At 50.3% G+C, this 27,783-nt stretch overlaps 14 protein-coding genes across 14 annotated transcripts; 4 read left to right on the forward strand and 10 right to left on the reverse strand.

The window, feature by feature from the left end:
• Positions 1-817: 817 nt before the first annotated feature.
• Positions 818-3,058, forward strand: An04g02330 (hypothetical protein; the record flags this gene model as incomplete). Its single annotated transcript, XM_059747361.1, has 6 exons — positions 818-869; positions 1,119-1,428; positions 1,490-2,238; positions 2,299-2,513; positions 2,571-2,634; positions 2,700-3,058. The coding sequence occupies 6 exons, from the start codon at positions 818-820 to the stop codon at positions 3,056-3,058; spliced, it is 1,749 nt and encodes a 582-aa protein (XP_059606890.1).
• A 299-nt stretch (positions 3,059-3,357) lies between these two features.
• Positions 3,358-4,475, reverse strand: An04g02340 (uncharacterized protein; the record flags this gene model as incomplete). The annotated part of the gene is made up of 2 exons (XM_001401565.3): positions 3,358-3,684; positions 3,756-4,475. 2 exons carry the CDS (start codon positions 4,473-4,475, stop codon positions 3,358-3,360), a joined length of 1,047 nt encoding a protein of 348 aa, XP_001401602.3.
• A 364-nt stretch (positions 4,476-4,839) lies between these two features.
• An04g02350 (uncharacterized protein) lies at positions 4,840-6,750 on the forward strand (the record flags this gene model as incomplete). Its single annotated transcript, XM_059747362.1, has 6 exons — positions 4,840-4,979; positions 5,067-5,141; positions 5,267-5,751; positions 5,799-6,401; positions 6,480-6,567; positions 6,660-6,750. The coding sequence occupies 6 exons, from the start codon at positions 4,840-4,842 to the stop codon at positions 6,748-6,750; spliced, it is 1,482 nt and encodes a 493-aa protein (XP_059606891.1).
• Positions 6,751-6,815: 65 nt separating this feature from the next.
• On the reverse strand, positions 6,816-8,099 carry An04g02360 (uncharacterized protein; the record flags this gene model as incomplete). The annotated part of the gene is made up of 2 exons (XM_001401567.3): positions 6,816-6,866; positions 6,921-8,099. 2 exons carry the CDS (start codon positions 8,097-8,099, stop codon positions 6,816-6,818), a joined length of 1,230 nt encoding a protein of 409 aa, XP_001401604.3.
• Positions 8,100-8,389: 290 nt separating this feature from the next.
• On the reverse strand, positions 8,390-9,810 carry An04g02370 (hypothetical protein; the record flags this gene model as incomplete). Its single annotated transcript, XM_059747363.1, has 2 exons — positions 8,390-9,340; positions 9,397-9,810. The coding sequence occupies 2 exons, from the start codon at positions 9,808-9,810 to the stop codon at positions 8,390-8,392; spliced, it is 1,365 nt and encodes a 454-aa protein (XP_059606892.1).
• A 447-nt stretch (positions 9,811-10,257) lies between these two features.
• On the forward strand, positions 10,258-11,159 carry An04g02380 (uncharacterized protein; the record flags this gene model as incomplete). The annotated part of the gene is made up of 5 exons (XM_001401569.3): positions 10,258-10,332; positions 10,397-10,496; positions 10,556-10,839; positions 10,899-11,098; positions 11,132-11,159. 5 exons carry the CDS (start codon positions 10,258-10,260, stop codon positions 11,157-11,159), a joined length of 687 nt encoding a protein of 228 aa, XP_001401606.3.
• Positions 11,160-11,334: 175 nt separating this feature from the next.
• An04g02390 (hypothetical protein) lies at positions 11,335-11,737 on the reverse strand (the record flags this gene model as incomplete). Its single annotated transcript, XM_059747364.1, has 2 exons — positions 11,335-11,366; positions 11,467-11,737. The coding sequence occupies 2 exons, from the start codon at positions 11,735-11,737 to the stop codon at positions 11,335-11,337; spliced, it is 303 nt and encodes a 100-aa protein (XP_059606893.1).
• A 694-nt stretch (positions 11,738-12,431) lies between these two features.
• An04g02400 (uncharacterized protein) lies at positions 12,432-13,807 on the reverse strand (the record flags this gene model as incomplete). The annotated part of the gene is made up of 4 exons (XM_059747365.1): positions 12,432-12,952; positions 12,988-13,203; positions 13,257-13,591; positions 13,638-13,807. The coding sequence occupies 4 exons, from the start codon at positions 13,805-13,807 to the stop codon at positions 12,432-12,434; spliced, it is 1,242 nt and encodes a 413-aa protein (XP_059606894.1).
• A 451-nt stretch (positions 13,808-14,258) lies between these two features.
• Positions 14,259-15,398, forward strand: An04g02410 (uncharacterized protein; the record flags this gene model as incomplete). The annotated part of the gene is made up of 1 exon (XM_001401572.1): positions 14,259-15,398. One exon carries the CDS (start codon positions 14,259-14,261, stop codon positions 15,396-15,398), a length of 1,140 nt encoding a protein of 379 aa, XP_001401609.1.
• A 380-nt stretch (positions 15,399-15,778) lies between these two features.
• An04g02420 (uncharacterized protein) lies at positions 15,779-17,191 on the reverse strand (the record flags this gene model as incomplete). The annotated part of the gene is given in 2 exon segments (XM_059747366.1): positions 15,779-16,827; positions 16,887-17,191. Coding segments are annotated over 2 exon segments (1,354 nt in total), but the record flags the coding sequence as incomplete, so codon positions are not given.
• Positions 17,192-17,424: 233 nt separating this feature from the next.
• Positions 17,425-18,709, reverse strand: An04g02430 (hypothetical protein; the record flags this gene model as incomplete). The annotated part of the gene is made up of 5 exons (XM_059747367.1): positions 17,425-17,917; positions 17,963-18,136; positions 18,241-18,432; positions 18,513-18,537; positions 18,595-18,709. 5 exons carry the CDS (start codon positions 18,707-18,709, stop codon positions 17,425-17,427), a joined length of 999 nt encoding a protein of 332 aa, XP_059606896.1.
• A 908-nt stretch (positions 18,710-19,617) lies between these two features.
• An04g02440 (hypothetical protein) lies at positions 19,618-20,481 on the reverse strand (the record flags this gene model as incomplete). The annotated part of the gene is made up of 2 exons (XM_059747368.1): positions 19,618-20,088; positions 20,413-20,481. 2 exons carry the CDS (start codon positions 20,479-20,481, stop codon positions 19,618-19,620), a joined length of 540 nt encoding a protein of 179 aa, XP_059606897.1.
• Positions 20,482-21,002: 521 nt separating this feature from the next.
• Positions 21,003-24,924, reverse strand: An04g02450 (uncharacterized protein; the record flags this gene model as incomplete). Its single annotated transcript, XM_059747369.1, has 2 exons — positions 21,003-24,797; positions 24,892-24,924. 2 exons carry the CDS (start codon positions 24,922-24,924, stop codon positions 21,003-21,005), a joined length of 3,828 nt encoding a protein of 1,275 aa, XP_059606898.1.
• A 293-nt stretch (positions 24,925-25,217) lies between these two features.
• An04g02460 (uncharacterized protein) lies at positions 25,218-27,300 on the reverse strand (the record flags this gene model as incomplete). Its single annotated transcript, XM_001401577.3, has 4 exons — positions 25,218-25,262; positions 25,328-26,931; positions 26,988-27,102; positions 27,169-27,300. The coding sequence occupies 4 exons, from the start codon at positions 27,298-27,300 to the stop codon at positions 25,218-25,220; spliced, it is 1,896 nt and encodes a 631-aa protein (XP_001401614.1).
• Between the last annotated feature and the right edge of the window lie 483 nt (positions 27,301-27,783).

Here is a 27,783-nt window from a genome sequence, read left to right on the forward strand (position 1 = left end):
TCGTTGGTGTTGCTTCGACAGGCATGTGTACCATATAACCATGTATTATTATCACGATGTTCTCACGCACGACAAGAACCTGTATATAGATCTTTACATGTACAATACCCCTTCACTCTTCACTCATCCTGGTTGTTGGAAACAACTAGACATTCTGGCCTATCCAATGCACGCGCTCTCAAGAACAGACGAGCTCTATCTCCAGTCTATGCACTATGACCGGTAGATGGCCAGTCCTCCTAACCAAGGAGCAAGCGCAAGATCAACAGGAATGTGAACCCGCAGCAGGCAATGGTCTACTATCATGGTACACTTCTATATTCCCGTTTTCAGACCCGCCCTGATCCTTTTCAGCCTACGCAGGGCGGACTAAAAACGAGGAAACATAATCTCGGCGGTGGACGATATAACTAGAACATGAAATTGCAGTAATCACTCTACATACGCAATGAGGTGAAAACAGGAATAGATCACCAGTGTACTCTGTACTTTGTTTCCCTGAGGGGAAGGGCCATTGTGCCACTTCCATGCGAGTAGTAGTAGGAGTGGACCGGTCTCGGACCAGCTAGATGGGACCAGATCTCGCTGTTATCTCGATTTTCCAATAAGCTCAATCGCCTCTTATCAGAGGCTAAAATAGTCGAAGAAATGGCTCCGACTCACGTGTCGCCCGCCAAAACATGCTATCGACCATAGTACATTCTCTTAAGGCCCTGTGGAAAGATATACCCATTCAAATTGGGTGCCGGAACCTCGACTGAATTATGATTCATCAGGTCTTGCTAAACATCTGTGATTGCAAAAGTCCATCATCACCATGAGGGGGGCTAAAGCGATTACCCTCGGTCCAAAGCCGACTAAAGCATGCGGTAAGCGGCTTCAGTTCTTGGGGGCTTAAGCAAAGCAAAGCTGATCGTCCCATGCAGTCAACTGCCGCAGATTAAAGGTCAGAGACGGTTACTTAGTCTTGCAAGATGTGACTGGCGTGCTGATAGCTGCTAAGATGAAATGTGTCGTGGAGGGAACTCCCCCATGCCGCCGATGCCGACACACAAAGGCTAATTGCGTCTTCAGACCAAGATCGAATGTTAGCACTTTGGTCGACTAAATGTCCATAGATGATGCTTACGGGTTTCAGGCAGCATCGGCAGTTCATGACGTGGTGAGAATACAACAAGACACGCCGGATAGAAACCAAGACATCGATGCGATTCTTGGCCGTCTGGATAGGATTGAGAGTGCCCTAGGCTTTAGTAGAGGAAGCAGCTCCGTGACAGCGGATGTTCTTGACCCAGATCAGGATGAAGGGTCTGGGGAGATGTCTCTGCGCCCTCTTTGGAAGGCCGTAAGGCATCTCAAACTGATCACTCGGCCTGCTCAGGATGATGCTCTCTGGTCACATCCAGTTATCAAGCATCTGTGGTACTCGTACGCAATCATCTCCATTATGAGTTGTTCCTCTAATCTGGGTGGACTAATACCAAAGTAGTTTCCTCAATAATCTACCCCTACTCCATTTTCTGAAAGATCAGAGTGCTTTTGCATCACCATCTCCCCTTCTGCTTGCATCTGTTTTATTCATATCCGCTCTCCATGGTCCGTCCAACGATCTATCGGAGTTTACGAAAGGATACTTTGTCGCCCAGTGTTGCGCGATCGCAGAGCTTGTCAACCCAGTGCCATACGTTTCTCCAGTGGAGATGTTTGGGAACGGCACAGAAGACCCTGATCGATCCTTGGGTACTATGGATGATTCGCTGACCTTTCAGAACATCCTCGGCTTGATTATGGCTAGCTTGGGCTCAGAAGCTTGTGTGCCAACTACTGGCACATGGATAGCCATTGCGTATCGCCTCTTACTCGATCACGCGCCTCGCGAAGTTGAAACCACGACCCACGACTGGGCTGGGCTGTTCTCAGGTCTCCAGGTAATCGATATTGAGCATGCTTCTATGCACATGTGTTGTCCCCTATTACCGGAACAGCCACCCATACCCACTCTTGTCCAATTTAACGCCCGTGAAGGAAATGCTTTTCATGGCCTCATCCAAATGATGCATCAGGGACTCAGCCATTTTGTCGGAAGAGGACTCCCCACCATATGGTCTTTTGTGAGCGCAAAAGACCGCGAGGTCCTCTCGCCAATCCGGACACCCTTCACCAAGGAAGACGCACGAGTTATCCACCATTGGGCCCGGCAATTGGACGATTGGCTAGTCCGATATAATGCAGCACCTCGTGAGATCTCTTAGTGGCTGATTTCAAAGGAGAGGATGCTGACAAAAATGCAACTTCCAGAGCCATCCCCTTCTGATCGTCAGGGCATACTCATCCTTCTACAATACCATCTACACAAACTATACGTCCTATCCATATATCATCCAGCCAGAGGATTTGATCTAGGTTCTACGGATATCTCACCAGCCGAAAGACACGAACTACTAGTCTCAGCCCGCGCAGTTCTGCGGCTTCGTCTAGGTGACGCTAGTATATGGTCTAATTGGGATCTAATAGTAAATGCCCCATCCTCTAGCTCCATTGCACACCTTCACCGCAGCTGACTTTCTTAGATGGTAACGTTTGCAGCCATGCTACTACTCCGAGGAATCGAAGACGGTGTATTACATCAAGACGGTAAGAGATAGTTACTTGACTCAACGTGAACCACATTCATTGCTGACCTGCATGCATCTGTACAGACCTCCACCTGATTGAAAAGCACATCGACAGCTTGAAAAGGAACCATTCATCTGTGCCAAGCATCCATAGCATACTCGCTGATCGACTCGAGTCGGGCCTACAGAGCATGCATACACCGCCTGAAATGGGGCCCGACTTTGCATTTCCCGCTCCAGAAGAGGATTATTCTTGGGCGATCTTTGATCAGGAGATTTTGTCTCTAGCAAATCCGCCGTGGCTATATGAGGGCGTTCTTCCCCTGGAGGAGATGCCAAGGGTAGATGAGAATCAGGGTGGGTTGTCGGCGCGGTTGGAGTATACTGCTTTAGCGCAGGGAGGTGCGGATGCTCTGGGTGGAGGTAATATTGGATATAATTGATGCTGTTCGGTAGGCACAACTAATTAAAAGTACCGGGTGATGGCTGTCTATTGGCGTGGTTGTGAGACGAAGACGCAAGAATTGTCACATCTTCAAGATACGGAATATATTCAAGTTCGTGAATCATCATGCTAATATACAGTTCAGAGGCCGCCATAAGAAGCAGAAGACGGCTGTGTCCTCATATATGAGAGAGATCGCTGAAGGATATGGGAATTTAGATGGTTAGGTTTGGCCTGCAAACCTGAATTAGCGATTAGCCGTGCTTCCTCCATGCAAAGCAACCTGGTGCCCTTCATTTAATCGATAGAGGCATCATCCCTCGGAGCATCTGCTGTATCTTCCTGATCAGATAACTTCGAGGCATTGCTTTGGTCGTGGAAATGGCCAGGATGCGACGCAGGACTAGCATCGCGAAATTCGGGCGTGGATGGAAATGGGGGGAATGGTTCGGTTTGTGAGTCGATTCCGGGGGAACCCGGATTCAGCGAGGACTGAGATTGTACATCCTGACTTTGAGGGACTGTGTGTTCTACAGTGGAGTCTAAAGGAGTATCGGCGGGCTCGTGATGACCGGCGCCCAGCGAAGGGATGTGAAGTTGTGGAGATGGTGAATTTTGTGAAGCCTACGTGATTGTTATGTTAGCCCGTCATCTATTATTCTGGCATGAGACCAACCAATAATGGAGCTACCTACCTCGTCTTTTGCTTGGTGTAAGCCTCGTGTTGAAGCCAGCTGCTGTGCAGCAAGCCGTCTTCGTGCAATCTCTGATTTTTCTTCGAGCGCTGCTTGCTCTTCTTCTTTTTTGAGATCGGCTAATGTAGGGGTGCTAGCTTGACGAGTGACCTCTACATACGACCCCTCCGGAGACCGCAGGCGGCTGCTTCTCTTTTTCTTCTTCTTTCTCTCCTTCGAGGAGGCGGTTGTTCTTAAGCTAAACGTCCCAGACACTGACCTCATACTTGCAGGTTTATCTCCTATCAGATCAATTGAATCGAGTCCAGTACCGCGACGGCTGGCCAGAGCTAGAGCGAACTCATCATCTAGTGGCACTGCATCCTCTTCCTCGTCGCTGGGAATCAAGTCACCCCGCGAGCTCAAGGAATTGGTCGTGTCACGCGATGACTGTGTTGAACTCCGATATCTCCCATTCACTCTTGAGGTTGCTGGGCCCTCGCTTTCCTCAGTTTCTTCTATGAGAGGCTCATCTTCAAGTTCATGCCGTCGCAAGCCCACGGGATGTTCTTGAAGATCTGCTGCGGACGGGCGATATTTCAGCCCCCGAGCGCCGAATCTCCACGGGAAGCGCTCTAGAAACCCCAGGAAGGAGGAACTCGGAATAACAGTTGGGTCATTACGGTCGTCAGACATTATAGCAGTGCTCTTCCGCCTCGTGCGACGAGCACCATAGCTCATTTTCCGCTGCCTTCGAGGCTGTTCGGAACTCCCACGAGCCAAGCCACTTCCAGCCAGCAAGCGATCAAGTTCGTCAGTACCCCATCCTAGCAGACCATCGTTCGGATCCTCATTGTCCCAGTCATCGTAGAAGTCGAAATTAGCCTCTGCGCGGCCGCGTCGGCGGCGTCGAAGCTGATCTTCGCGGCTAGGGAGACAAGGCGCAGTGCACGAGTAGATACAGGTCCCAATCGCTGCAAAACAGGGTACCACGTAATTATGTGAGAAAGTATAAAGACCCTCCTGGGCGGTCTCATTTGCAGACTCGAGATTATGATGAATCTGATTGATTGTCTGGCGGACCCGAGGGTCTCTCGATCGCATCATGTCGGATGACGGTAGGGATGCGACGTTGGCCCAGAGCCACGCCGCGACCGCAGGAGCGATGAGATCACTTCAAAGTAAAATCAGGTATCCCCATGGGATAGCTGTGCTGGGAATGGGGATCTCGGAGTGTTTCGGGGGGTATATTTCGGCAGAAAAGGGAGTTGGTATACGATAACAGCAGCATTGGAGAGGCGGAGATAATAACGAGGGGAGATTCCCCGAGAGGGAGCCTGAGGAAGCAACGTTCCTCTTGGATGGTCGATGTCATCGGCCCGCCCTTAGTCAGCCCACACGTGCCCTGTGCTAGAATCGGGCTCTTTTCAGTGTTATCCATACACTGTCTGCTTCTTCTGCCAATTGCATGGTCTAGTATACTAAGCTCACTTCAGGCGTCCGGTCATTGCCTAGTAATTGCTCATCTTTAGCATGGTTTATTATATTCGTTTTCTCAAGACACCGAGGTTTCAAAAACAGAAACCTGGGTCTATATCCGTCTCCGCTCTAATTTGCATCACTACAGACCTGGGAGACGCTTTTCTCGCACAAGATGTGAACTTGCTTGTAACACTGAGTCTCAATGACTCTGGTAAACTTCTGTATCAGGAACCATTGAGCTGGAAGGCTGGAAGGCGCGAGCTCCCAATAATGCTCGGGCCCTTTTCTGCCAATATATCTCAGCAGACAATTGTTCTAGGCGTGACGGCCACAAGTCCGCAGAAGCGGTCTCCCTCACCAGATCGCTTGCTGGGCAATTCTAGTCTTCCTCTAGTCATGTCGGCCTGGAGCGCACCTTTTGGTGGGTCGCCGTCCTCAGTAGCAGAGAAGCTTGTTGAAAGACGCTTTGGACCCCAGGATCGTCTAGGCTTGAGGATATGGGAAGAGACTGGAACAGTATCGCTCGGCATATCTGGTAAGGCTTTCTTATTGGAAACGAGGCTCTCTTCTTCCTTGTACGAGGCTTACATATCTCCAGGGATGCGGCGGTGGCTTCGGTCGTATACCTTCAGCAGATAGTGGCAGGAGATCCTGCGGTCTCTGTGCCATTATTGCAGGGCCTTCTTCGGGGCGAACGCAACACTCCTCTCCATGTTCTCGAACTAGGATCAGGATGTGGCGTTGTAGGAATTGCTCTTGCTGAGCTTCTCCCTCATTGTTCTGTAGTACTCACAGATCTGCCTGAGGTGGAGGAAATTGTGACACAGAACATAGCTGTTGCGAAGCCGGCCGATTCCTCTGAGCTCGAGTTCAGCACCCTTGACTGGGATGAGGAACTTCCGAGTGACTTGTGTGGTGGTTCGGTAGATCTGGTCCTCGTTTCAGATTGTACTTATAATGCAGACAGCTTGCCTGCGCTAGTCTCAGTACTAAGCCGATTAGTGCAAATGTCGCCTGAGGCTGTCATCTTGGTGGCATTGAAGAGACGTCATGAAAGCGAGTCTATTTTCTTCGATCTGATGCAGTCTGCTGGGCTCCATAATTTGCACCTAGATCGGAAGCAGCTCCCATCGCAACACGGTCAATTTGACGACATTGAATTGCGTTGTTACGGCAGAGAAAGGGGTATATCATCAAGTCAATAGTCGGGTAAGATACATGCTTGGATTATAGCCAGGATTACATAGGTTACTGAACGGCCAGTGGCGGTACATACTCCCTTAAAGTCAAAATCAGCATTTGCTGCAAAGGCAACTGATCACAGCTGCACAGCCCTACCAAGGCTAGGAGCGTTAATCAAGCGCAGATTGGTTCATCATGCTCTTCCATAACCCCCGGCTTCTCGGAAATTTTGCCCCTTGGACCTGTATTGTGGTGGTGCAGAGAGCTAAGAAACCATGGTCGGTCGTGCAAGGTTGCAGCTCTTACACCTGCACCTGATGGCTTAGCAATGCAGCTCTTTAGTGGCATCTAGCTGACTACATGCCGGGATTATAAAGTTTAAGGTCCAGGCTCTCGGATTCTCTTGGTTACATATCCTCAGAAGCCGGCTGCAACAACTATAGCTAAAAGACCCATGACCGTATAAGACTGTACATGCCATTTCACAGCATCATATCAATCAACCCAACAATCTCTCCTCACAAACGTTCTCGCCCTCTCCATCGCCTCCTCCGCCTCCCTCTCAAAACCCAGCACCTTCCCTGCCCAAAAAATATCATGCGGTGCATCCTTCGTCTCACAAAACTCGACAACATTCCCCAACGCCCTCATCTCCTCCACAAACTCCACATGATCCTCAAAAAACACCTCCGACGTTCCCGTGTGCACGAAAATCGGCATTCCTAAAGCCTTAAACCCATTCCCAAGGGGATTCAGAAATCGATGTCCCCTCTCCCAACCCTCAGGCGTTACCCGCCTAATACCCCAATCCAGCAAATCCCCAGAAAGATAATCAACCCATCGACACGGATGCCGATCAACCTTCTGCGCCCCGTTCTCCGATAAATCCAACCACGGACTCCATAACAACGCAGCCGCAGGCAGCGGTAATACTTCCGTCCCTTTCTTCTTCTCCTCGACCCAATACCTAATCATGGAGAGAACCAAATTCCCACCTGCCGAATCACCGGACAGGATTATATTCTGAGGCTCGATCCCCAACACCTCGAGAACATACACATAAGCCGTGATCCCATCCTGCAGGGCGGCAGGAAACGAGGCATTTCTTTCCACGGAGAGGCGATACTGCGGCAGCATGACAGGACAACCCATCACTTTGCTGAGGATGCTAGGGCTCCAGCTGTTGTCTTTGAGGCGGACGCCACCGAGGACGTACGCGCCGCCGTGGAAGTGAAGAATCACTCGAGCTGGTTTTGAGGAGGGAAGGGCAGGGTGCCATACTGCGCCAATGGGGACGGGATGGACAGATGGGATGCTGGTGAGGATGCTGTCGCGGGAGAGATAGAGTGCTAGCTGGTTAGATGTGGTGGTGTCTGGAGGGTTGATGATTATGAAACGATCGCCTTCACGGCCTGGAGTGAGGGTTTTTGGGGTGCGGTATTCCACTGCTGTTTGATCGCTCAGCCATATGTAGAAGAATTTTACGCTGATGGCTTGTCGGTAGGTCCATGCTGGATGGGGCCGCGTGAAGTGGGGGAGGTAGTAGATAAGAGTGCCGAGAATGCGGATGGGGAGAGTGGTGAGGGCGAAGGCGTTGTAGAGGATCGCTCGGATCGATGGCATAGTTGGGGATATGGGGTGTCTAGAGTTGATGAGCGCCATGAGCTCGTTGTTGTGTTTACATATCCATTTGCTACTCATAACGCTGCTCAGGTGAGCAGATGCATGACTCGAGTCAACTGCATAGTACACATGATCAACGATGTTCTGAATATCGACTCTCACGCCGATCCCAACTACTACTGGTTATAAAGCAGGAAAGCGCCTTGCTTCCGACATGATAATTCCATCAACCTCCGCAACTAGTTAGCCAATAACAACATAGTTTCTCCAGCTATTGCTGCATCTTTATACAAGTACCGGAGGGGAGTGGCCACCAAGCAGACGCCGGTCAAGCATGATCCAGACAGATTAACGAAGGACCTTTTCACCTATCGAGCAACTCGAATTGGACTCCTCAGCCTCTGACTTCTCAAAGAAACGCGCCGCTGCAGGTCTGAATGACGCTTTATTGCACCCAACTCTGTCGGTTCCCCAGGGTAACCAGGTGAAGGGGACAATTGATTCTCGGTGTTTCCCATAGCAGGTCTTTTAGATTCGCTCCACAGCTTCCGGATTGACATACGGTTGCCTAAGCGCTGGAGTCGACGACTTCCTCGGTCAGTCAGGTCAGAAAGCACATTCTCCAGAGAAGAGTCTGCTGGCACAAAGTCGACATCGCTGCATTCGGAGATACGGTCAAAAGCATCATATACCACTTCTGGAAATGCAATGTGGCGTCGGTTTCCGCGGGAGATCTGCTTGCCATCGCTGAGACTGGAAGTCCGTGGAGGAGGCATAACCGGCAGCCCATTTCCAGGATACCTGGGTTCCTCTGATTTGTCACGAGCATAAGTGATGCATCTCTGGTTGAAAGCGCTAAAATTTGCGGCCAGCGTCACTGCGCAGAGTGGCAGGAAGGCTAGTCGCATAGGCTCCGTAGTAATGGTCTCACCGAATACTTTCTCCGACTGAGGTGGTGAAGCACCGGCGCAGAGAGCCCATAAATCGGAATACAGCCGGCAGACAACAAGAATATTTCCGCTAACCAGATCGAACTCGTCAGAACATGGTTTATCATGATCGGACAGGGTATATGCAGGATCAACACAGATCACAAGGGACCCTTCGTGAATGGACCGCTTTTCATCCAGACCTAAACGTATGTCCTTGTATGCTTGCAATCGTGCAGGGATGCCTTTCCCTTTGTGGCAGACGGAGCTCTGCAAAAGGACTCGGCTCGGACAATGTTGCACGGAGGCTCGCCGATCCGACAGAATGTATTTCCCCGCTGAACCCAACTGTTGCCATGCCTGCGGTCTGTCACGAGCGGGCCAATCATGCTTGACACAGTTAGTCTATGTACTCATGGTCTGTTCTGTAACTGCTAGACACCCACAAGAATAATGGTCTCCTGGTCAGACTTCGACTGGTTGGTTAATGTGCGAGATACCATGTCTGCTAATGCAGCAGTAGCTTCACAGCCATCAGCTATGCAGGAATATGCATCTTCGAGCATCTCACTATCATTGGCTGCATGGCCACTGCACGTTTCTATTGTACAACTGCTGCTGCTGCTTGCGGAGAGACTCGATGTTCTTGACTGCTGTGGAGGACACCAAACAGGAGGCCGTGGAAAGTATACGGCATGGCGGCGCTTTTTAGTCACTGAGTCTTGGATAGACTCTGCATCAGGCGCACCAAACTCATAGGCGGATTCGTCTGAACTGTCATGATTGGAGAAGGGTACTAGAAAGACGCTTCCCTCATCTTTGAGTCGATCCCTGCTAAGGAGCGAGTCGAAGCTAAGCATGTTGTACATAGCCATCTATCTTGTAAGTATGCAAGCAAGCACTATGCAGTTAGATACAGAAGAGTCAATGCTACGAGCTGGTTGATCTGCCGAAACATCCTAACTACAGGTGGTCGCATCGCGACTGCCCTCCAGGAGGAGAGCTGCCAAGGAAGGCGCGTATAGTCATGTCTGAGCAGAACATGGCAGCAACGTCCCTTCTCAAGTATACACAGAAGAACATCAAATATCATCGTCAACCGGCTATACATGGCAGAGTGAGGGGCATCAGGGATTAGAAATCAGCAGACGAACATCCGAGCACCTCGGCTCGCGATGCTGACTCATCCAGAACAAGGGGTCTACGGACGACTAGATAAACTAGACACTCTTTGTGATAACTTCATCTTTGGTTGTTGGATCACATCACAATTAGCTTTCTTTCGTCATCTCATCTGTTTCAAAACCATGGCTGTGCCGCGTATAAACGTCTACTTGGACGTAGTCAGTCCGTTCGGCTATATCGCCTTCAGTGTACTAAAGGTGCGTCTATCCATCTACCCTACTATCGCTTAAATCATCATCCCGATATTCTAACGTCTAAAAGAACTCTCCTGCTTTTGCCAAATGTAACATCACTTACATCCCTATTTTCCTGGGTGGTATCATGCAAGCATGCGGGAATACTGCCCCTATCAATATCAAGAGTGCGTGTCCCTTCAACACCTAAAACACGCACATAAACACTTCTAATGAATGTATATAGATAAGAATAAGTATATCGAAAAAGAGCGTTGCCGTTGGGCTCACTACTTCAATATCCCAATTGTCCAGACAGCCCCCGAAGGCTTCCCGCCACGGACGCTAAGCACCCAGCGTGCGCTCTGTGCGATCTCCCTAAAGCACCCGGACAAGCTTGTGCCGGCCTTTGAAACGCTCTATCACTTGTTCTGGGTAGAGGGTAATCCCAACATTGCGCAGCCTGAATGCTTCGGTCCGGCTCTTGAAGGGGTACTCGGAAAGGACGTGGCACAGTCGGTATTGGCCGATGTATGCTACCTGCATTGTTTGCTTTTATGTGGAATTTGTGTGCTAACTCAGTATTGTAGATGGATCATGGAGACATCAAGGCAGCCTTGATTGCGAATACAGATCGAGCGTTCAAATCAGGCTCATTTGGCATACCCTGGTTTGAGTGCACCAATGACAAGGGCGAAACTGACACATTCTGGGGAGTGGATCATCTGGGACAGGTTGCGGAGTTTTTGGGACTGAATATCAAGCAAGACAAGGGTTTCAGAGCAGCTCTGTGAGCGTAAGGCTACTGCTTCTGAAACTGCAGGGTTTATTTTTATCTTCAGCAAGCCTGACTGACGTATGCATGAAATTATTCAATTATAACCATATCACATCTTTTGTATTTGATCATATAGCAATTCCGAACGCTATACCTTCTTCCCCCTTCCCGAGTTATTCATACTCATATGCCTCTCCTGCAAGAACTGAATAATCTTCTCCCTTTCCAAGTTCTCAATACACCGAATCTCATCCGGATCCGCCGGACTCGACACCGCCATCTACATCCTCAATCAGCACACAGCCACCAAAACCAACAGGACTCATCATCTCAAAACCAACTAAACAAAACGAGAAAAAATAAGAGAGAATGTCACTCACCCTCCCCATTCCCATGATCCTCCTCACTTCCCCCCACCATCAACGACCTTACATGTTCCCACGTACTATTCAAAAAATCCCCCGGCGCCGGCGCCGATGCCACACCATCAAACACATTCTTCATTTCCTTCACGCCCGATTGTGCCATATCATTAAGTGAGTTATGGGGGTTCATCATCGAGTTCCCGTTCGAGCTATCGGTCGTGGATGCGGGCTCTCTGTAGCCCATCTCTCGGGCGGTTTCGCGGGCGGTGTCATCGACGGTTTTCATTGTAGACACACTGGGTATGTAGTGTATTAATTAGATATGTAGGTAAGTCCCAGTAGGGAGAGTTTATGTGTATAGTAGAAGTAGTAGTGGTATTATCTTGCTGTAAATGAATGATTGATTGGAGGGTTTCAATTATGTAGTTTATCTATGTGGCCGATGACATCAAGTTAGTGCGGGTGGATCATGATATCATCGTCGTCAGCCTTGTGGATCCTCGGGGCTTTCGGGTGTGGCAGGTTGGCTGGCGGTCTTGGTTGGGGAGGGTTTCTAGGGGCTGTAGGTAGGAATGGTTCAGCCTTATAGGGTGGTCGGAGTTAATTCTACTGTAGTGTCGTTTTAAATGAGTATCGTGTTCCTTGTTTTGGTCATCTGAATTTTAAACGATTTCCGTGTGGTAGTCCATGGGAGTATCTAGCTACTTAGTCCCTATAGTCTTCACTGCGATGAGAATGACGCATGAATTTGATGAATATGATTATTCCTGATTACTTTTTATTTTCCTCTGTGTGTGTGTGCTAGAATCATCATACTCCATTCCTAAAATCTCTAGTAAATCACGAATAGCGAGAAAGCATCAGGTAGTATTAAGTGAGACAATCAAGCCATAGATATCTACCACTAATCCAATGACGATTTGTAATAAGCGTAAAATGATTTTTACCGTATTCTGCAAAGATGCACAGCTAACCAAGCATCAATGCGAGTATCCATCCGTCAAGAAAGGACTCCGAAGTAACTTTTCTGCCTGTAATCGGTCGCGAGGGTCTTTCTGCAACATAAGGGAAAGGAACGATGTGAGAGTCTCTATATTCTCAGCACCAAATTTCTCCGGTAGCCTATCTCTCAGGTATAATTTGAAGTCCCCATTCTTCTGGTTGTTCGAACCGAGTCTTTGCTCAATAAAAGAAGAATGGTCATTGTCTATCTCCTCTCGTGTGAGGCCGAATGTATCCAGAGGGAACAATGGCTCGTTCGTTGCAAGTTCGAATATCTTCGCAGAAGAATTAGAACGAAAGTCTGAGTTTCCACGGGGAGGAGTTTCATAACATGCCAAGCAACCTAAGGTCCAGATATCTATGGCAATGTCAACGGCAATACCATCGGTATGTCGTTGCATCAGCTCAGGTGCACGCAACCCCAGAGGTGTTATTGGTTTTTGGTCCCAGTGTTGGACATATTGAGCTGATATTGCCCGTGACGACTTAGCAAATCTGGCTAGACAAGATATAGTACGAATAGGTGTATCTTACCTCCGCCCAGATCCCCGATCCTAACCTCAAGCGTTGAGAAATGCGCCTTACTCAATTGTCCCCGGCGCCTTTGGGTGGGCATTAAATATTTGGGGGCACTGTTATCTTCGCTCATCCCTTCTCGCCACTTAACTGAGCTGAACTCGGGGGGCTGTAACAAGGCCTCCATATCCATAGTTCCAGCAACTGAGAACAGAATGTTTGCCGGTTGGAGATCTGTTTTAAGCCTATTAGAATGTTGCTTACACAACCGAAGAGCCTCGACATACCACAATGAACGATGCCTGACTGGTGAAGAAAGTCAAGACCCAGCAAAAGTTGGCGAGAGATAGCCCGAAGATATCCTGCTTCTTGCGGGTTCCCGCTGATTGTCATTGCTTCCCCATCGGATGTCATCAGCGGGAAAACAAGGCACAAGTGGTTTCCATTTGGTCCTGTATGATAAAAATAGTCTAGAAGTTCAACCACATGTCTCTTTCCCGCGTGTTCCACGTCGGAATCTGACAGGGTCAGAAGGATAGAAAGCTCCCTATTGTGGTCGGAATTTTCTGCCTTTAGTATCTTCAATACGACCTGTTGCGAGTCTATTCGAGGTATTACCAGCCTGTTAGTTTTATTTTCGATGTCATGGTTCGCAAGAATGTACTCACATCTTTTGATCCTTTGCGAGCCATACCGTTGAGTATTGGCCAAAAGCTAGCTTCCCAATGATTTTGTAGCGTTGGTAAAATACATCGTGAAGGTGCACAGGATGATACCCCCCATGACGATACTCTTCAACAGGCTCTACCACATCGTAGATTCTTTCGAAGCGGCGCATTTTATGTCGTACCCAGGAAGTGAGTTAAGGGATATAGAGAGACTTTCTCGGAAACATCCAGGATGAACACGAAGTATTGATTGAATCTGATGATTTGACGCCAAAATCGTGCCATTGGCCACGCAATATATCAAAGAACGGTCTATATGGTGATGGACATGAGAGCAGAAAATAGTAGATCTACAAGTAACGAGACACCCATGTCGATGTCTGAGGCATCCACAACCCCACTCCAGATCTTAAAGATTACCTGATGAGGATTAGCGTGCCCCTCCACCCCCCTCCGAATCTTTACTCCGGCTTCAACTTCAACAATCAATCGCACTTCCTCCACATCGTTCTTTTCCGTCCTTCTTTTTCTCACGTATTTTAGATATAGAGATAGACTTCTATCACTTACCATTATATATACAAACCAACGCCCCCACAAAACCACCAACGAAGAAACAAAATGGCCCCCATCCCCATAACAATCCTAACAGGCTTCCTGGGCAGCGGCAAAACTACCCTCCTTTTAAATCTCATTCCTCAACTCCCTTCAACTTACCGACTCGCACTCCTCAAGAACGAATTCGGCGATGTAGCAATCGACTCCCAACTCGCATCTACCTCCTCAATCAGCGGTGTCCGCGAACTCCTCAACGGCTGCATCTGCTGCAACCTCGTCGGCCAGCTCAGCGACGCGCTCTTCCAGCTCCTCAACGAAGTCAACCCCGACCGCATTGTGATCGAGACATCTGGGTCTGCGTTCCCGGCCACCCTAGCAATGGAAGTCAATCGGCTTGCGCGCGAACACCCAGGAACATTCAGCTTGGATGGAGTGATTAGCGTGATTGATGTGGAGAATTGGGAGGGGTATGAGGATACGAGTTATACGGCGAAACTGCAGGCGCGGTATACGGATCTGATTGTGTTTAATAAGTGGGAGGCGGCGGGGGAGATGAAGTTCGAGATTTGTTTAGACCGAGTAGGTGATTTGGAGGTTGAGACTCCGTGGGTGAAGAGTGAGAAGGGACGGGTGGATAAGGATGTGTTGTTGGGGATCGATGGGGCGTTGTTCGGAGAGGAGGGGGTGGATGGGCATGAGCATGGGCATGAGCATAACCATGGGGAGGGGCATAAGCATGAACATGGACATCAGTCCGAGGTGGAGGTGCTGTCGGTTACATTGAAGGCGAAGCAGGATGGGGCTGTTGTGGATACCCAGGCATTGGTGGAGAAGTTGTTGCGCGCGGCGAACAAGGAAGAGGTATATCGGATCAAGGGCGTCATGCGGTGCTCGACTGCTGCGCCGCCGGCCGCGTCGGAGGAAGAGGATGCGCAGCAGGCGGGCCAATCGGTGGCTGTGGATGCGGATGGCCCGGCAGCAAGACACTATATCCTGAACTGGGCGTTTGGGCGCTGGACGTTCACGCCGTCTGATATGGTGGCCGAGACGGCCGATCCTGCGGTGGCGGCTAGAATTACTTTCATTCTGGCCCGGTATGAGTCGGGCAAGTGGAAGAAGAGGCTGGAGGCCGGTGGATTGGTTCAGGTTGCGGAGGGGAGTACTAGTGAGGGGGCGGAGTTGGTGGTTGAAAGACTAGTCTAGATGGGTCTGTTTGAACATTTTCTGCCAGGTCTAGAATTGGGCATGATGCTGGAGCTGGCTCTGCATCGGATGACCTGCTGATTGCGGGGTTGGGTTATGTATGCATGAATATATACGATGACAGTGTGGGGTGATAGATATCAGATAGACTAGATTTAAACACGAAACGTTGTGCAATGAAGATAAGGGGAGCCCCTTTTAAATGAAACAGGCATATATGACCAAACAGACTTCTGTAAATACACACTGTATTCGACCCGAAATCTACTCTAGAAGCACACAAACACATTTATTAACAAAGCAGGTCAACGAGCGACCTGCTAAGTAGAGCAACATATAAGTACCAAACGGAAGCCAAAAAATATCAAACAATAGTGAGTCTAGTACTCGAGGAGCGCAGAAGCCCCGGCTTCGCTGGAGATGTAGATCACCTCGTGGTTGTCCGAAAAGCCGTTAAAGCGGGTCGCGCTACACTTGGTGTAGGCTCCCATCTCCTCGAAGTAAAGCCAATCTCCAACTTCCAGCAGAGCTGGCAGCGCAATGCGCTTGGAGATAACATCAATGCCGTCACAGGTCGGCCCCCAGATGGAGTACGTGACACCCCCCGAAGTCGCAGCATAAGGGGAGTTAGCGGCCGACGCACAGGTCAGGACCTGGGCCACGGGGTGCTGGTGGTCAAAGATGATGTTGGAGAAGTTTCCATACACCCCGTCGTTGAGATACAGCATGTAGGCGTCGTTGGCCGGGTCCTCCGGGTCGCGCACCTCACGGCGAGCAATGATGTTGGCCGCCAGAGTGAACGCATTGGCAACATAGTAGCGACCCGGTTCGGCAATGACCCGGATGTTGGGCGGGAAATAGGTCTCCAACGCCTCGCTCAGGACGCCGGCGAATTTCTCAAAAGTGTCCTGGGAGAAACCTCCGCCGACATCCAAAGTGTGCAGTTCGTGGCCAATCTCTGCGGCTTGATCAAACACAAGGCGCGCGTCCTGCACGGCTTTCAGGAAAGCCTTAGGATCCTCAGCGCCTGATCCGACGTGAAAACTCACGCCGACCACCTTCAGCTCGAGCTGGTGCGCCAATTCGAGGAGCTGGCGAGCAACGTCCAAGGAAGCTCCGAATTTCATGCTGAACTGGCACAAGCTGTTCGAATCATCCGTGAGGATGCGCAGATAAAGCTCGGCGTCCGGGTAGTTGGCCTTGATCTTGTACAGCTCGTCGGCGTTGTCAAAGGTCATCTGCTTGACGCCCACCTGGGCGGCGTAGCGCAGATAGGACTTGGTCTTGCAGGGCTGCGCGTAGATGATGCGGCTTGGGTCGACGCCGGTCTCGAGGGCCATATCGATCTCGGCCTTGGACGCACAATCAAAACCGTTTCCGAGTTTAGCCATGAGGCGAAGGATCTCCGGGTCGGGGTTGCACTTGACCGCTATTGACTCACTGTTAGCCGCTGTCATGAAAATCCCAGTTGTGCATTCATATCCTTACCGTAGAAAGGCCGAACACGGCTCAAGTTCATTTTCCAGCGCAGATGCTGGCGGTAGACCTCCCCCCATATCTGCCACGTAAAACGGGTCCTCCTCTCCTGGCGCGCAGCTGTCCACATTGACCTCAGCTGCGCGCTTCTTCAGGATGTCCAAGACTAGTTCCTTGGCAGCCAACCTAGATTGCGATAAATCGTCCCCTCCATGATTGCTGAATTGACCATGATCCCAATTGAGATTATAGTCGTGTTTCTCCTGGTAGTATTTAGGAGTGCATACTTCAGCAGGTACACAAGCAGTCGGTGCCATAACCATGCGCGCTGCGACGGAGCACGGAATAGGTCTTTTAAAAAAGTAAAGTAGTAAAAAAAAAGTTGAGTGTCTTTAACGCGACTGCGTGTTAGGGAGGGCGAAAAGATTCGCAACCGAAGTTGACTGGACCAAGCCTCCTAGACCCTTCCTCCTTGAGAGGAAGAACCTTCAGAGAAGTCCTATGCGGCAGCTCAAGAAAAGAGGGGATGAGCTGAGTGGGCGTCAGGAGGTTAAAAGGAGGAGCACCGGACGTAAACACGGGAGTCGACACCAGCAGGAGGGGGAATGTTGTTAAGAGTGTCGCGGGGACGTCTCGGAGATACAATGTGACGAAGAACGAAATGGGAGGCTACGAGAGCCGTGGTGAGCTTGGAGCCTTTGGAACTGGTGGATTCCAAAGGCCTAGAAAATGCGACGTGGAAGGATGAGTGAGAGATTTGGAGAGGGAAAAAAACAAGGTTTTTTTCCCAATTAGAAGAAATCTGACGCGACCAGCCACTGATCAGCAAGCTTGTATGACAGCTCCGATGAGAACTGAAAGGGGTTGCGAGATTTAATTTCTGGGTCCGGGGGGAGGAGGGGGGAAGGGCAGGAGGTGAGAGGTGCGTGCAGAGTTTTAACGACTTGGACGCGGAGGTTAGGGCAAAGGGCACGGCGTCAGGCAGACACCCGGGGGGGAAGGAAACGATCTCGATGAGTCGATAATACGAGGAAGGCCGAGCGCTGCAGGACACCCAGCAAGGAACGAGAGAATGGATGAGGACTTACCGCAATGGCTCGATGTAAATGGGGGTGCGCAACAAAGGGACGATGCAGACGAAGTCGAAGAGAGAAAAAGCAGCGACAGAATAGAGGGATGAGAGAGTGGTTCTCGTGGGGGGGGGGAGATTACGGCATCTCCCGAATGGCCGTGCCCCTCTCCCGTCACCGCTCGGTACGGTTCTGTATAGTATGTATAGTATGTATAGTATGTATCTTACCTCCGCCTCTACTTCGCCCTTCCATCATTATTTCCCTCACCTTCAACGTACCCCGGAGTGGATCACTGCCCTTCACACAGTATGGTTACTTTTTCTCTCATCCCGCCAGTAATGGTTGATGTGGTCTCAATCTTGCTGCCTGTCTCCTGTTCCATGGGAACCTGGCAGATCCCCTTGCTCACTGATTCGGCCTGACGCCCTCCCGATTTTCCCTCAACTTTCCAATAGATCAGTCCCTGAAGATCCGTCGTCTGAATCCTGGGCCTACGGACAGTTTACTAGTGTACCAGACAATTTGAGTCACTTTCTCTCTCGAACCACATGCTTCTGCTTATCACCTTAGGATGGTTTGTCTCTCGGCACCTGCCCACCGGGATGCGTCATCCGGACCATCTAGATATGATGAGTACTACTCCGTACTTCCCGCGCAACTGGCAAGGGAGACAGATAAGTGGTCCCTCAGTTCTGAAGAAAGAGGACCGGGCAAGTACTTCCCGCGAGCTAGAATTTGAACCGGCCTCACCAGGTCGTACATGGTAGTATAGGCCCGGAACAGACTGTTCCTGGTTTCGCCACTTCAGCCTGTTTCTTGGAAAGTGCGGCATGGCGCGCTGCCGTCCGTCTTTTTTGATGCCTTCTTATTAGCCGCCTGTCCATTGGTTCAAAAAGCTTGACCGCCGTGGCTCGTTGGTCGGCAGTATTTCAATCGCTCCACCCGGGCGGTGACAGACCCTGATCTACAGTTATGTGGCACGTGATGGGTATCCTATTTGCACCACCCATCAAAAATTGATGCGACGTCCTGAATTGTCCAAAGATAATAATAGGTCTTCGTGTTAACTTATTATTGTATTACCTCCAAGTATTCCATATCCATCAATATTGTACCATTTTGAGTCATGAGTGGAAAACTAACTACATGATACTTAGTAGTACTACTAGTAGTAATCGGTCCGTCCTACTGTACTAAATATATCTCAACTGAGAAGGCACGGGTCATGGGATACGACGAGCAATGATCTTACGGCATCATGTGGCAGGGCACTGCCTACTACCGGCATACTTTAGTATTAAGGCTTAAGATCTATCGAATGAATCTGACCGACTGCAGATTTTAGTGGATTGACGATTGCAAAAAGCAGAAAATAGAGATATCAATAGGTTCAACATCCCTCTAGCAATAGGCCAAAGAATAAGACATTGTCACTATCACCGTTGTACATCACAGAAAACCCAACAATGAATATGCACCAAGTCCAAGACCACCATCTCATCAAGACAACCAAAACAACCACGCGGCATAATCACATAACTCATATACTCATACATTCATAGCGTACACCACAAGCGCTGCAATTCAATCCAACCCAATAACCCAAATAAGCTTAGATAATTAACCAATCCAAACGGAACCAGCCGTTCATCCCCGACATCCACCCAGAATCAACGCCTCACCCCAATCAAAGGCCACCGGACCTTGCTCGGATCAGTCTCAATCTTCCCACGCTCACGAGTCGGGCCAGCTAACTGAGCACTACTACTAGCACTTGCAGGGTTGAGACTACTACTCTTCGAAGTCGTTATCGTCGTTGTCGAACAAACACCACCAGATTTTGTTGACCATGCATTCATATTCGCAGGGCGCTTCCCCTTGTCCTTGTTTCGAGTCGTTTCCGCACCGGAACGGATAGTAAGTTGGTTTAGAGTATCCTGTCTGAATTCTTGTTTCTTCCAGCTATTTGACGACTGGTCAAATGTCAGTGCCTGTGCAGGGTCGAACATCAGTGGGACCAGATCTTCGCGTTTACGGTGCTGTGCGTTTGAACGTCTAAGCCCTCCACTCACCGCGGGATTTGCCTTGTTGGCATTGAGGTTGAATTTGCGTTGTGACGGTAGGGACATCTTCGTAGGGGGCTGATAAAGAGGTTTGTGGTTATTATTCTTTGTTGGTGAGGTTGTTGAGTTGGTGAGAGGGATGTAGAGACTTGGTAGGTAGTGATAGTAGATGGAGAATATAGAGGGGAAGATGGGGCCAGAGGGAATCGAGGGAAAGTTGTGATAATGATGATGATGGTGGGATTTGAAATAAGTGCCAATAATCCAAGAGATGTATTATGCTAATTCGAGGTTGAGGCTGGAGGGTTTCCAACTGTTTATATGTTGTGAAGCTAGGAATATTGGATAAGAGCAGAGACTTGTTTGGAGTTCTCCTTATGTCAAAACAAAGAGTAGGCTTACGCTTAATGTTTCAGTTTGTTGCGGCTGCTTCTTTTGTTTGAACCGGGGTCTTGTGCATGGGGACGGCATGCTGGGACCGATTAAGAAACAATGTGAGGACAGTGGCCGGACGAGAATGCTATATATGAGTGTTTGATATTCTATCGTCGTCACGACGATGACCGCGGACTGGTGAAGAAATCCCAGTTCTCAATGAAAATAAGTGAGTTTCAGTTAGACAGCGTCACCTGATCCGCAGTCTGGAAGCACTACTTTGTATATCGGCAATCGTCTGCTGTTCGATATAATATTCTTTATTCTCAGCAATTCTTGTCCTTTCAAATGCTAAAAGGACTGTTCTGGCCATACTCTGTTCGAGGGGATACAATGACTGTGTTTACGGCAATACCATGGGTAACTAGCTATCTTCGCCTCAAGTTTCACGAAGACGAAATAAAAGTTATTACCAAGAAGAAAAAAGGTATTATAATACAAGAATCGTGAGACGGAATATCTGTGGAAAAGGAAAGGAAACAAGCGCTAGGAACGTGTCGAATCCGAAAGGGTATAATAACGAAGAAATAACAGTCTTTCTTCTCGATTTGTCTCATTCACAACCACAAGACCCATCTGACACCTGAAAGAACACCCCTAAAAACCCCTCGCAAGATCTTGAAAGCCATTACAATCAGCCAAACCCACCAGAGCATGCCAACCAGTGCCCATTCAAGCATCACGAACCCGGTGCGCCGAACCCAGCGCAACCGGCGATGACGCCGCCTGACTCCTTTGTCGAGTGTATCGCTCAGCTGCTTGACAGCAAGCGTACTAGTCGTGTTGAGTTGGACGCTCAAATCCTCTGCGTCCTGTGTGGCTGCCTGGACACGCGGCGAGATGGTATCATTGACAATGTCCTCGAGCTTGTTCAGTTGCGACCTTAAAGGAGATGAGACCGAACCAGAGAAATTGTCTATGGATTGTTGGAACGAGCGATGTGTTTTCTCGAACCTTCTGAGCAGACCCTGTGCAGCTACATCGTACTCATAGAGCCGAGTTACTTGCGGTACGGATGCTTCCGTACCAAATGTGCGTCGAAGGAAATCTGGTGGTGGCTGCCGCACACACTCTGCTCGCCGGGTGATCTCTCGGGCTTTAATCCCCGAAGAAAGAAGAAGGGCCCGCGTCCGCTCGATTTCGCGCTTCCCAGGAACACCAACAACAAGCGAGCTAGATATGCTGCGATTAGATATACTCCAGCTTCTTGACTCAGTTGCCAGTCTTGGGCGTTTCTCCTGGGACGATGAAGTAGTGTCTGCTCTCGCTTGAGCAAGACCTGTGACAGGAGGCCTCGTCAAACTGAAGGGAACATTGACATCTCTGATGTTACCCTTTTTGTATTGTTCCTGCACTGTATGGATATCAGTGCTAAATCGTAATTTCTCATGTTTTGTTGCTGGCGTATGGAGAGATGTAGAAAACCCGCCCACTTCTCTCTGTGAATCCGTCGTATCGATGTCAGCACCGTTCTTAGGAGGACTGCCGTAGACAGACGGTTGATATTCTCCTAAACGGTCTTGCCGAGCCGTGGAGGCAAAGGGAGACGGAGGAGGCACATTGGTCTTCGCATTGATCTTCTCAATGTTCTTGCGTGAAGTTCGGTTGGGATCGTCGGAGAACGTAGGGAACCGGCGCAAAAGAGACTTAGCGCCAGACATCCTATCCCCTCTAGCTTCTTCCGGATCATCGGGAGGATCGGAAACAGAAGTATCCGTGCTTGAAACGGAAGATCTACGTGACTGGGCAACGTTATCCTTTTTGAGTATTAGATCCCCTACTTTTGACATTTCGTTGCCCACTTTCTCTGCGATCTTCCCAGGGCCCTTGAATATTCCACGCAGCTTGGATTCGCCCTGTACTGCGTCTTTGCGGTTCTGTGAGTTGACCTTTGATGGGTCTTCTTGAAATGCCGAAGAGATTCGATCGGGAAGCGGGCTTGGTTCCAGCCTTCCACCCGGGGAAATGACCTCAGGATGCCCAGCTGAAGTATCCTTGCGCACAGCCGNCGAATCCAGGGAGCTATTATCCGCGTTATCTTTTGCCCGAATATTGCTCTTGCTCCGCTCATGTCGAGCACCAATAGCACGTGAGAAGCGGCCCTTTGTAGGCGACGGTGAACGGCTTGCCGGTGGGGATAGATTGGACGCAATACTCGGAAACATGCCGACCTGTGCATGGAGCTCGGGAGACCTGCTTTCTGCAGTCGATAAGGTCGTCAGGGGGTCGTAGCGATCATCGACGCTCGGGATAGAGGATATAGAACTTCGCTTTCCCTCTGACCGGGCCCAAGTAGGAGATCTTCCGGTCACATAACGGGGAAATGTATCATGGGTTGGCGTCAGTCTGGTATCCATAGCGGTGTCATACTCTGAGAGCGCCTCAGAGGCTCGAAGTCGTGAGGCGCCGGGCAGTGGGGACACATCCCTCTCAGAGGACAACGTATTATCCATAGGTGATTCCCGGTACAAACGCCCCTCAGCACTAGAGATGCTTGAAGAGCTACTTGATAATAGTCCCAGTTTATGTCTCTTAGAGCCTGTAACTTTCCCTGATGCTTCGATTCCATATCCACTACGGCCAGAGCCGTGGAACCTGTGCCGACGCCGTCCACGCCCGACTCTATTGAATTCTGTTGCTAGAACAGAGCGTGAATCAGACAAGGAGGTACGAGAAGTGGGGTGCTCCGAGTCTAGCGATTGCCGGTTATTCTGTAGCTGCTCCGTTGGTTCAATGGGCGTCTGATTATCATCAGGAGTAATAAGGATCGAGGGATCTGGGTAGAGATTATTTCCATCCCTATCAACGATCTTACTCTTGTTCTGCCTTTCCTCGACCCACGCGGCATCGGAAAGGAACTCTGCTGGGTCGATGACCCAGTCTAATCTTGGCCTGCGTGCTTTGACGCTACTAGCACGGCTGGCACGCCTTAGACTTGAAGGAGGAGAGACAGCAAGATGATCAGGTTCTTCCACCTCTGCACGCGGCATAGCATCCTTGCAATTGTGAAAAGCTGGAAGCCGCAGACATTCAAGAGGACCATGCGGTTGCTGGCCGTATTCAGCTTGCACCGAATCGACCCATTGATGTACTTTCTCCGTATCGTACCATCCGGCTGCCTCCGTGTCTATTGCACAGCGCTCACGAAATCTCACTTTGCGATTGCGAATGCACTGGAGAGGATTGTAGACCCGGTGTGATGGAAAGCCACTGCTATTTACAGATGTTGAATCGGCATTTTGATCGTCAAATGGTTGCAGAGGAGGAAGGGAAGGAAGTAGTCGTAGATATTCCGAAAATAGCTCAAAATGGCGACGAGCTTTTTCAGCTCGAGCGAGTGTGCTTTCTGAGAAGCCCTGCGGCAAGGGTTCCGATCCAGCGGAATGTGGAAGTAGACTTGCCACTGAAGATGGCGCATGGGTCGACAGTCCACCTGGTTGAATGGAGCCAACTGTTCTAGTATGATCTTCACCCGGTGCTTGTGTGACCCTTTGACCATGTTGAGAGCCATGTCCCAGGTCGGTTACTGGAACTGAAGCATGTCTACCAGTGTATGGAGCGGATGGCTGACCACCTGCCAGAGCCCATCTACCTCCTGAAAGACGATTTGAAGCAGAGCGACCTAGGCTATTTCTTTTTCTTGACTCGCTCAGATTCAAGGCAAGATTCACTATCTGGAGCGAATCCCTATCAAGGCCTACGGCGGCCTGATTGTCCGTCTGCTTGGAATGCGACTCCTGAGAGGCCGCCTCCTGCTCCAGATGAGAAGAAGCAGGAGTCTCTTCCGCTGCTGTGGGTTCCGTATGCTCCGTATGATTGGTATGCTCCGCCTGTTCTACTTGCGATACTTTCTGCTCTTTATGCCGAATCCAAGGGAATCGCGAGCGCTTCTTCGGAACCACCAGGTCCGGTTCGGGTGCTTCACACTTCTCCTTACGGCTGGATTCTGAGCGGCGAGGAAGGTATTGGCTTGCACGCAAGCTCTTCGACCTGGGTAGAAAAGATGAATCCACTAGGAACCCGCCAGAGCTGGCCGTTCGGCGTTGGGCCCGGCCTCCTTTATCGCCATCCCGAGAGCTGCTACCGAGAGTGCTGCCCTCTAGCTCTCCGCTCGCTCGTCCCTCGTTCATATGCGCACCCTTTCGCCGGTCGGAATTATCATTAGACGTATTGTATCGTATATGGAGCCCTGGCTGTGTCTCATCGGTTTCAGGCATAGGAGGTGTAGGTGGATGCGATTCATTGGTCTTCGGCGACATCAAAGCTATGGTGACGAAGTGGTCCGTCCCGCGGGATAGGAAAGGGGGCAACGTCCACGAGTAACGGCCGACATGGGGATATGCGAGAAATTGCTAGAATTCAGTCATGGCTTCTGGAGGAAAAACAGGGATCTAGGGAGATCAATCTGGACACCCCCTCGTCCTCGTTGTCCAGATGTGGTCTGACGATCGCTACTTCATCAGTAGGCAGCAGATGCATGATGCGCCGCGGCCCACGTGGAGCTGCAAACACGGCAAACAATCCCCCTCAATATTAAACATTCCCCAGACTCGATTACCAACGTATCAGATAGCTGACAAGTGATGCTCCACACATACATTGTGAAGCAGTGGGATATTCGAATAGTGCTTGAAGCTTTCAACTAGTATACAGTATACAAAGGAGAATATCTAGCATTGACTCTAACAACGCAGGCGGACAACTAGAGGTACAAGTCCTGTAGATAGGAGGCATGAGGTACAAGAAAGCTAAAATGATATCGAGGTTATTCTCTACTCGACCCTCAAACATTGTAGACGCGCCTCAGTTTCAATCACCTATAGATAGAATATGTCAGTTCAGTTCATCCAGAAAGACAGAAATTTTTGGGCGGAATCCTTACCTCCAGAGCTTGCTTAACTTCCAACACTCTGCGAACATCCACAAGCCAGTCCTTGCTCAGAATCTTGGCCCATCCCGACAAACTGTTCATCTCACGAGCTGCAGCATCGAGGTTACCTTCTTCCAGGAGGCTCTCGGTCCGGTACAGCACACTCTCCACATCGTCGCTACCGGCAACAGCATCCTTCTTGAACATGACCTTGCTCAGGACGACACTGGCAGCGTGGCTAGCGATACCTGCATCTTCGGGCAGAAGGCTAGCCTTGCGCACCTCATCAGCGACGCGACGGAAGCGCTCGATGATCTGAGAGGTCGAAGGAATTCCACGCTGGTAAGCAGCAGGGTTGATGGAAGAGATAGCAGCCTCAACAACGGGGTCCTCAGCGGCCAATTCCTTCACAGCGACAAGCTCGCGGACGAAGGGGCGAGGAACTGCAGAGCGATCAACAACGGAGCGCACGGCATCAACAGCCACCTGGAGTTGTTGGGTCCTGAGGTTGCTGTCAATGACCTCTCTCCAGCCAGAGGTAAGCTTCTCCAGCTCGCTGACGTTGGCGGTGAGTTCGTTCAATTTGCTGAGACGACCCTCGCGCTCCCGCTCCACGAGCTCCTTGACTTCGTGCAGGTACTTGCGGTTAAGCTCAATGGCTTGCTCAACCAGCTCGTTCTTGAGGCGCTGTTCGGCCACCTCCTGAGCTCTCTGCAACTCCGTTCTGATCTTCTCCTGGTAGGCATGAGCCAACTTTTCACGCTCAGCCTCGAATTCCTCGCGGTACTGGGCGGCATCGGCCGCACGCATTTCGTCAAAACGACGGATAAGCTCGCGAGCAGACTCATCGAAAGTAGCATGGGCCTGTTGGATCTCCTCCTGCGCAGCACGGCGGGCCTCCTCGCGAACAGCGATGATCTTCTCTCCAACCTTCTGGAGTTCCTCCTTGGCCTTGGCCACGGGCTGAGAGTACTTGCCGGAGTTCTCATCAGCGCTGATGACGGTGATCATGTCGTTGAACGTCTTCACCAACTCCTGGACGATTGCTTCATCTCCCTCGTTGACCTGAGCAAATTCGAGAGGAGTGACAGCAGGAATGGCCGGCTGTCTGGGCTCCTCCTTCTTCTCAGCCTCCTTGGCGGCCTTATCCTCCTTAGCCTTCACAACAGCAGTGGTCTTGTCCTCGGGCTTAGCGGCGGCGGGCTTGGTTTGCGCTTCGGAGCTCTTCTGAGCTGGAGTGGCACTCATGTGGGGGCCTTTCTGGGAGACATCTGCTCCCGAAATCTCCTCTTCGGCGACCTTTGAGGTGAGTCCGCTCTTGCTTGGGATGGTGATCTTGTTTCCTTCATCCCTTGGGGTCGGGTTAAGGCGGTTCTGGTTTCTCAAAGTATTCGGGAATCGACGGTAGAAGTCACGCTCTTCGAAATAAAGGACACTCTCCTCACCATAGGGAATGTATTCGGTAAAGAAATCGTGGAAGTTATCGAATTTCAAAGCCAGGAAAACGCCGCCACCGTATGCGAATCCGGAGGTAAGCAGCAGGTAGAGAAGGAATCTGCGGAAGCGTCCACCCTTGGGAGCTGGGGTAGGAGGAGTAGAGGGAGGGAGAGTGGACTCTGTCATACATCAGCACTGGGGAAGCTTGCGACTCAACTGATCAGAGCATTCGTACCTTGTCCGGCGGGCGATGGCTTAGGGACGGTCTCTGGGGGAACAGCAGACTCGGAGGACGGAGTAGCGGGCGTAGGAGCAGCGGTGGTAGGGGGCTTAATATCGGCGAAGAACCTCTGCAGAGAATTGATACGAAATTAGTTGGGATGTTTGTGACTCAACTGCGGATGCCGTCACCGTACCTGACCTGAAAGCCGGCTGCTTGCTCCGGCTCTGGACAGCCATTGAGATGCGGTCCGCTGACGAGCGGAGGACAGCAGCAACTGCCGTCCCGGTGCAACAGAAGAGCGCAGCATCATGGGCCGCACTACCATGGAGATGAGCGCTGAGAGCTGGCTTAGTTGAGGGGTTGGTGTTGATGGGAGTGAAAACGCGGACCGGAATTGGGATAGGTGCTTTTACGATCCGCTCCGATCCTGCACCGCCAAAGAGTGGCTCAGCTCGGGTCACCTCGCACCGCCCGCGCCGGCTGTCCGGATAGACCGAGCTAGCTGCCTTATAGTGCTGCAGGACATTATTCTGTCCACAAATAAGCGCTTAATATCAGTGGCAATAACTAGTTATTGTATAGAATATAGTTGTTTATCTATTATTTGCATCTACAAGACTCACTTCACCTTGCTCCAAACACCTACTATGCGTATGTCACTGGAATTAATAGATGGCTAGTTCAGATCCGATGACTGAAGGTGGAGTATTATATAGGCATAGCATACTGAGAGTCTCAGGAAGAACGACAAAGAAAAGTAAGAAAGTAACATGAATTCAACCCATCAGAAGGATACAGACGCCAGCAG

The sequence above is a fragment of the Aspergillus niger genome, assembly GCF_000002855.4.
Source record: "Aspergillus niger supercontig An04".
In the NCBI taxonomy this organism is placed as follows: Eukaryota; Fungi; Ascomycota; class Eurotiomycetes; order Eurotiales; family Aspergillaceae; genus Aspergillus; species Aspergillus niger.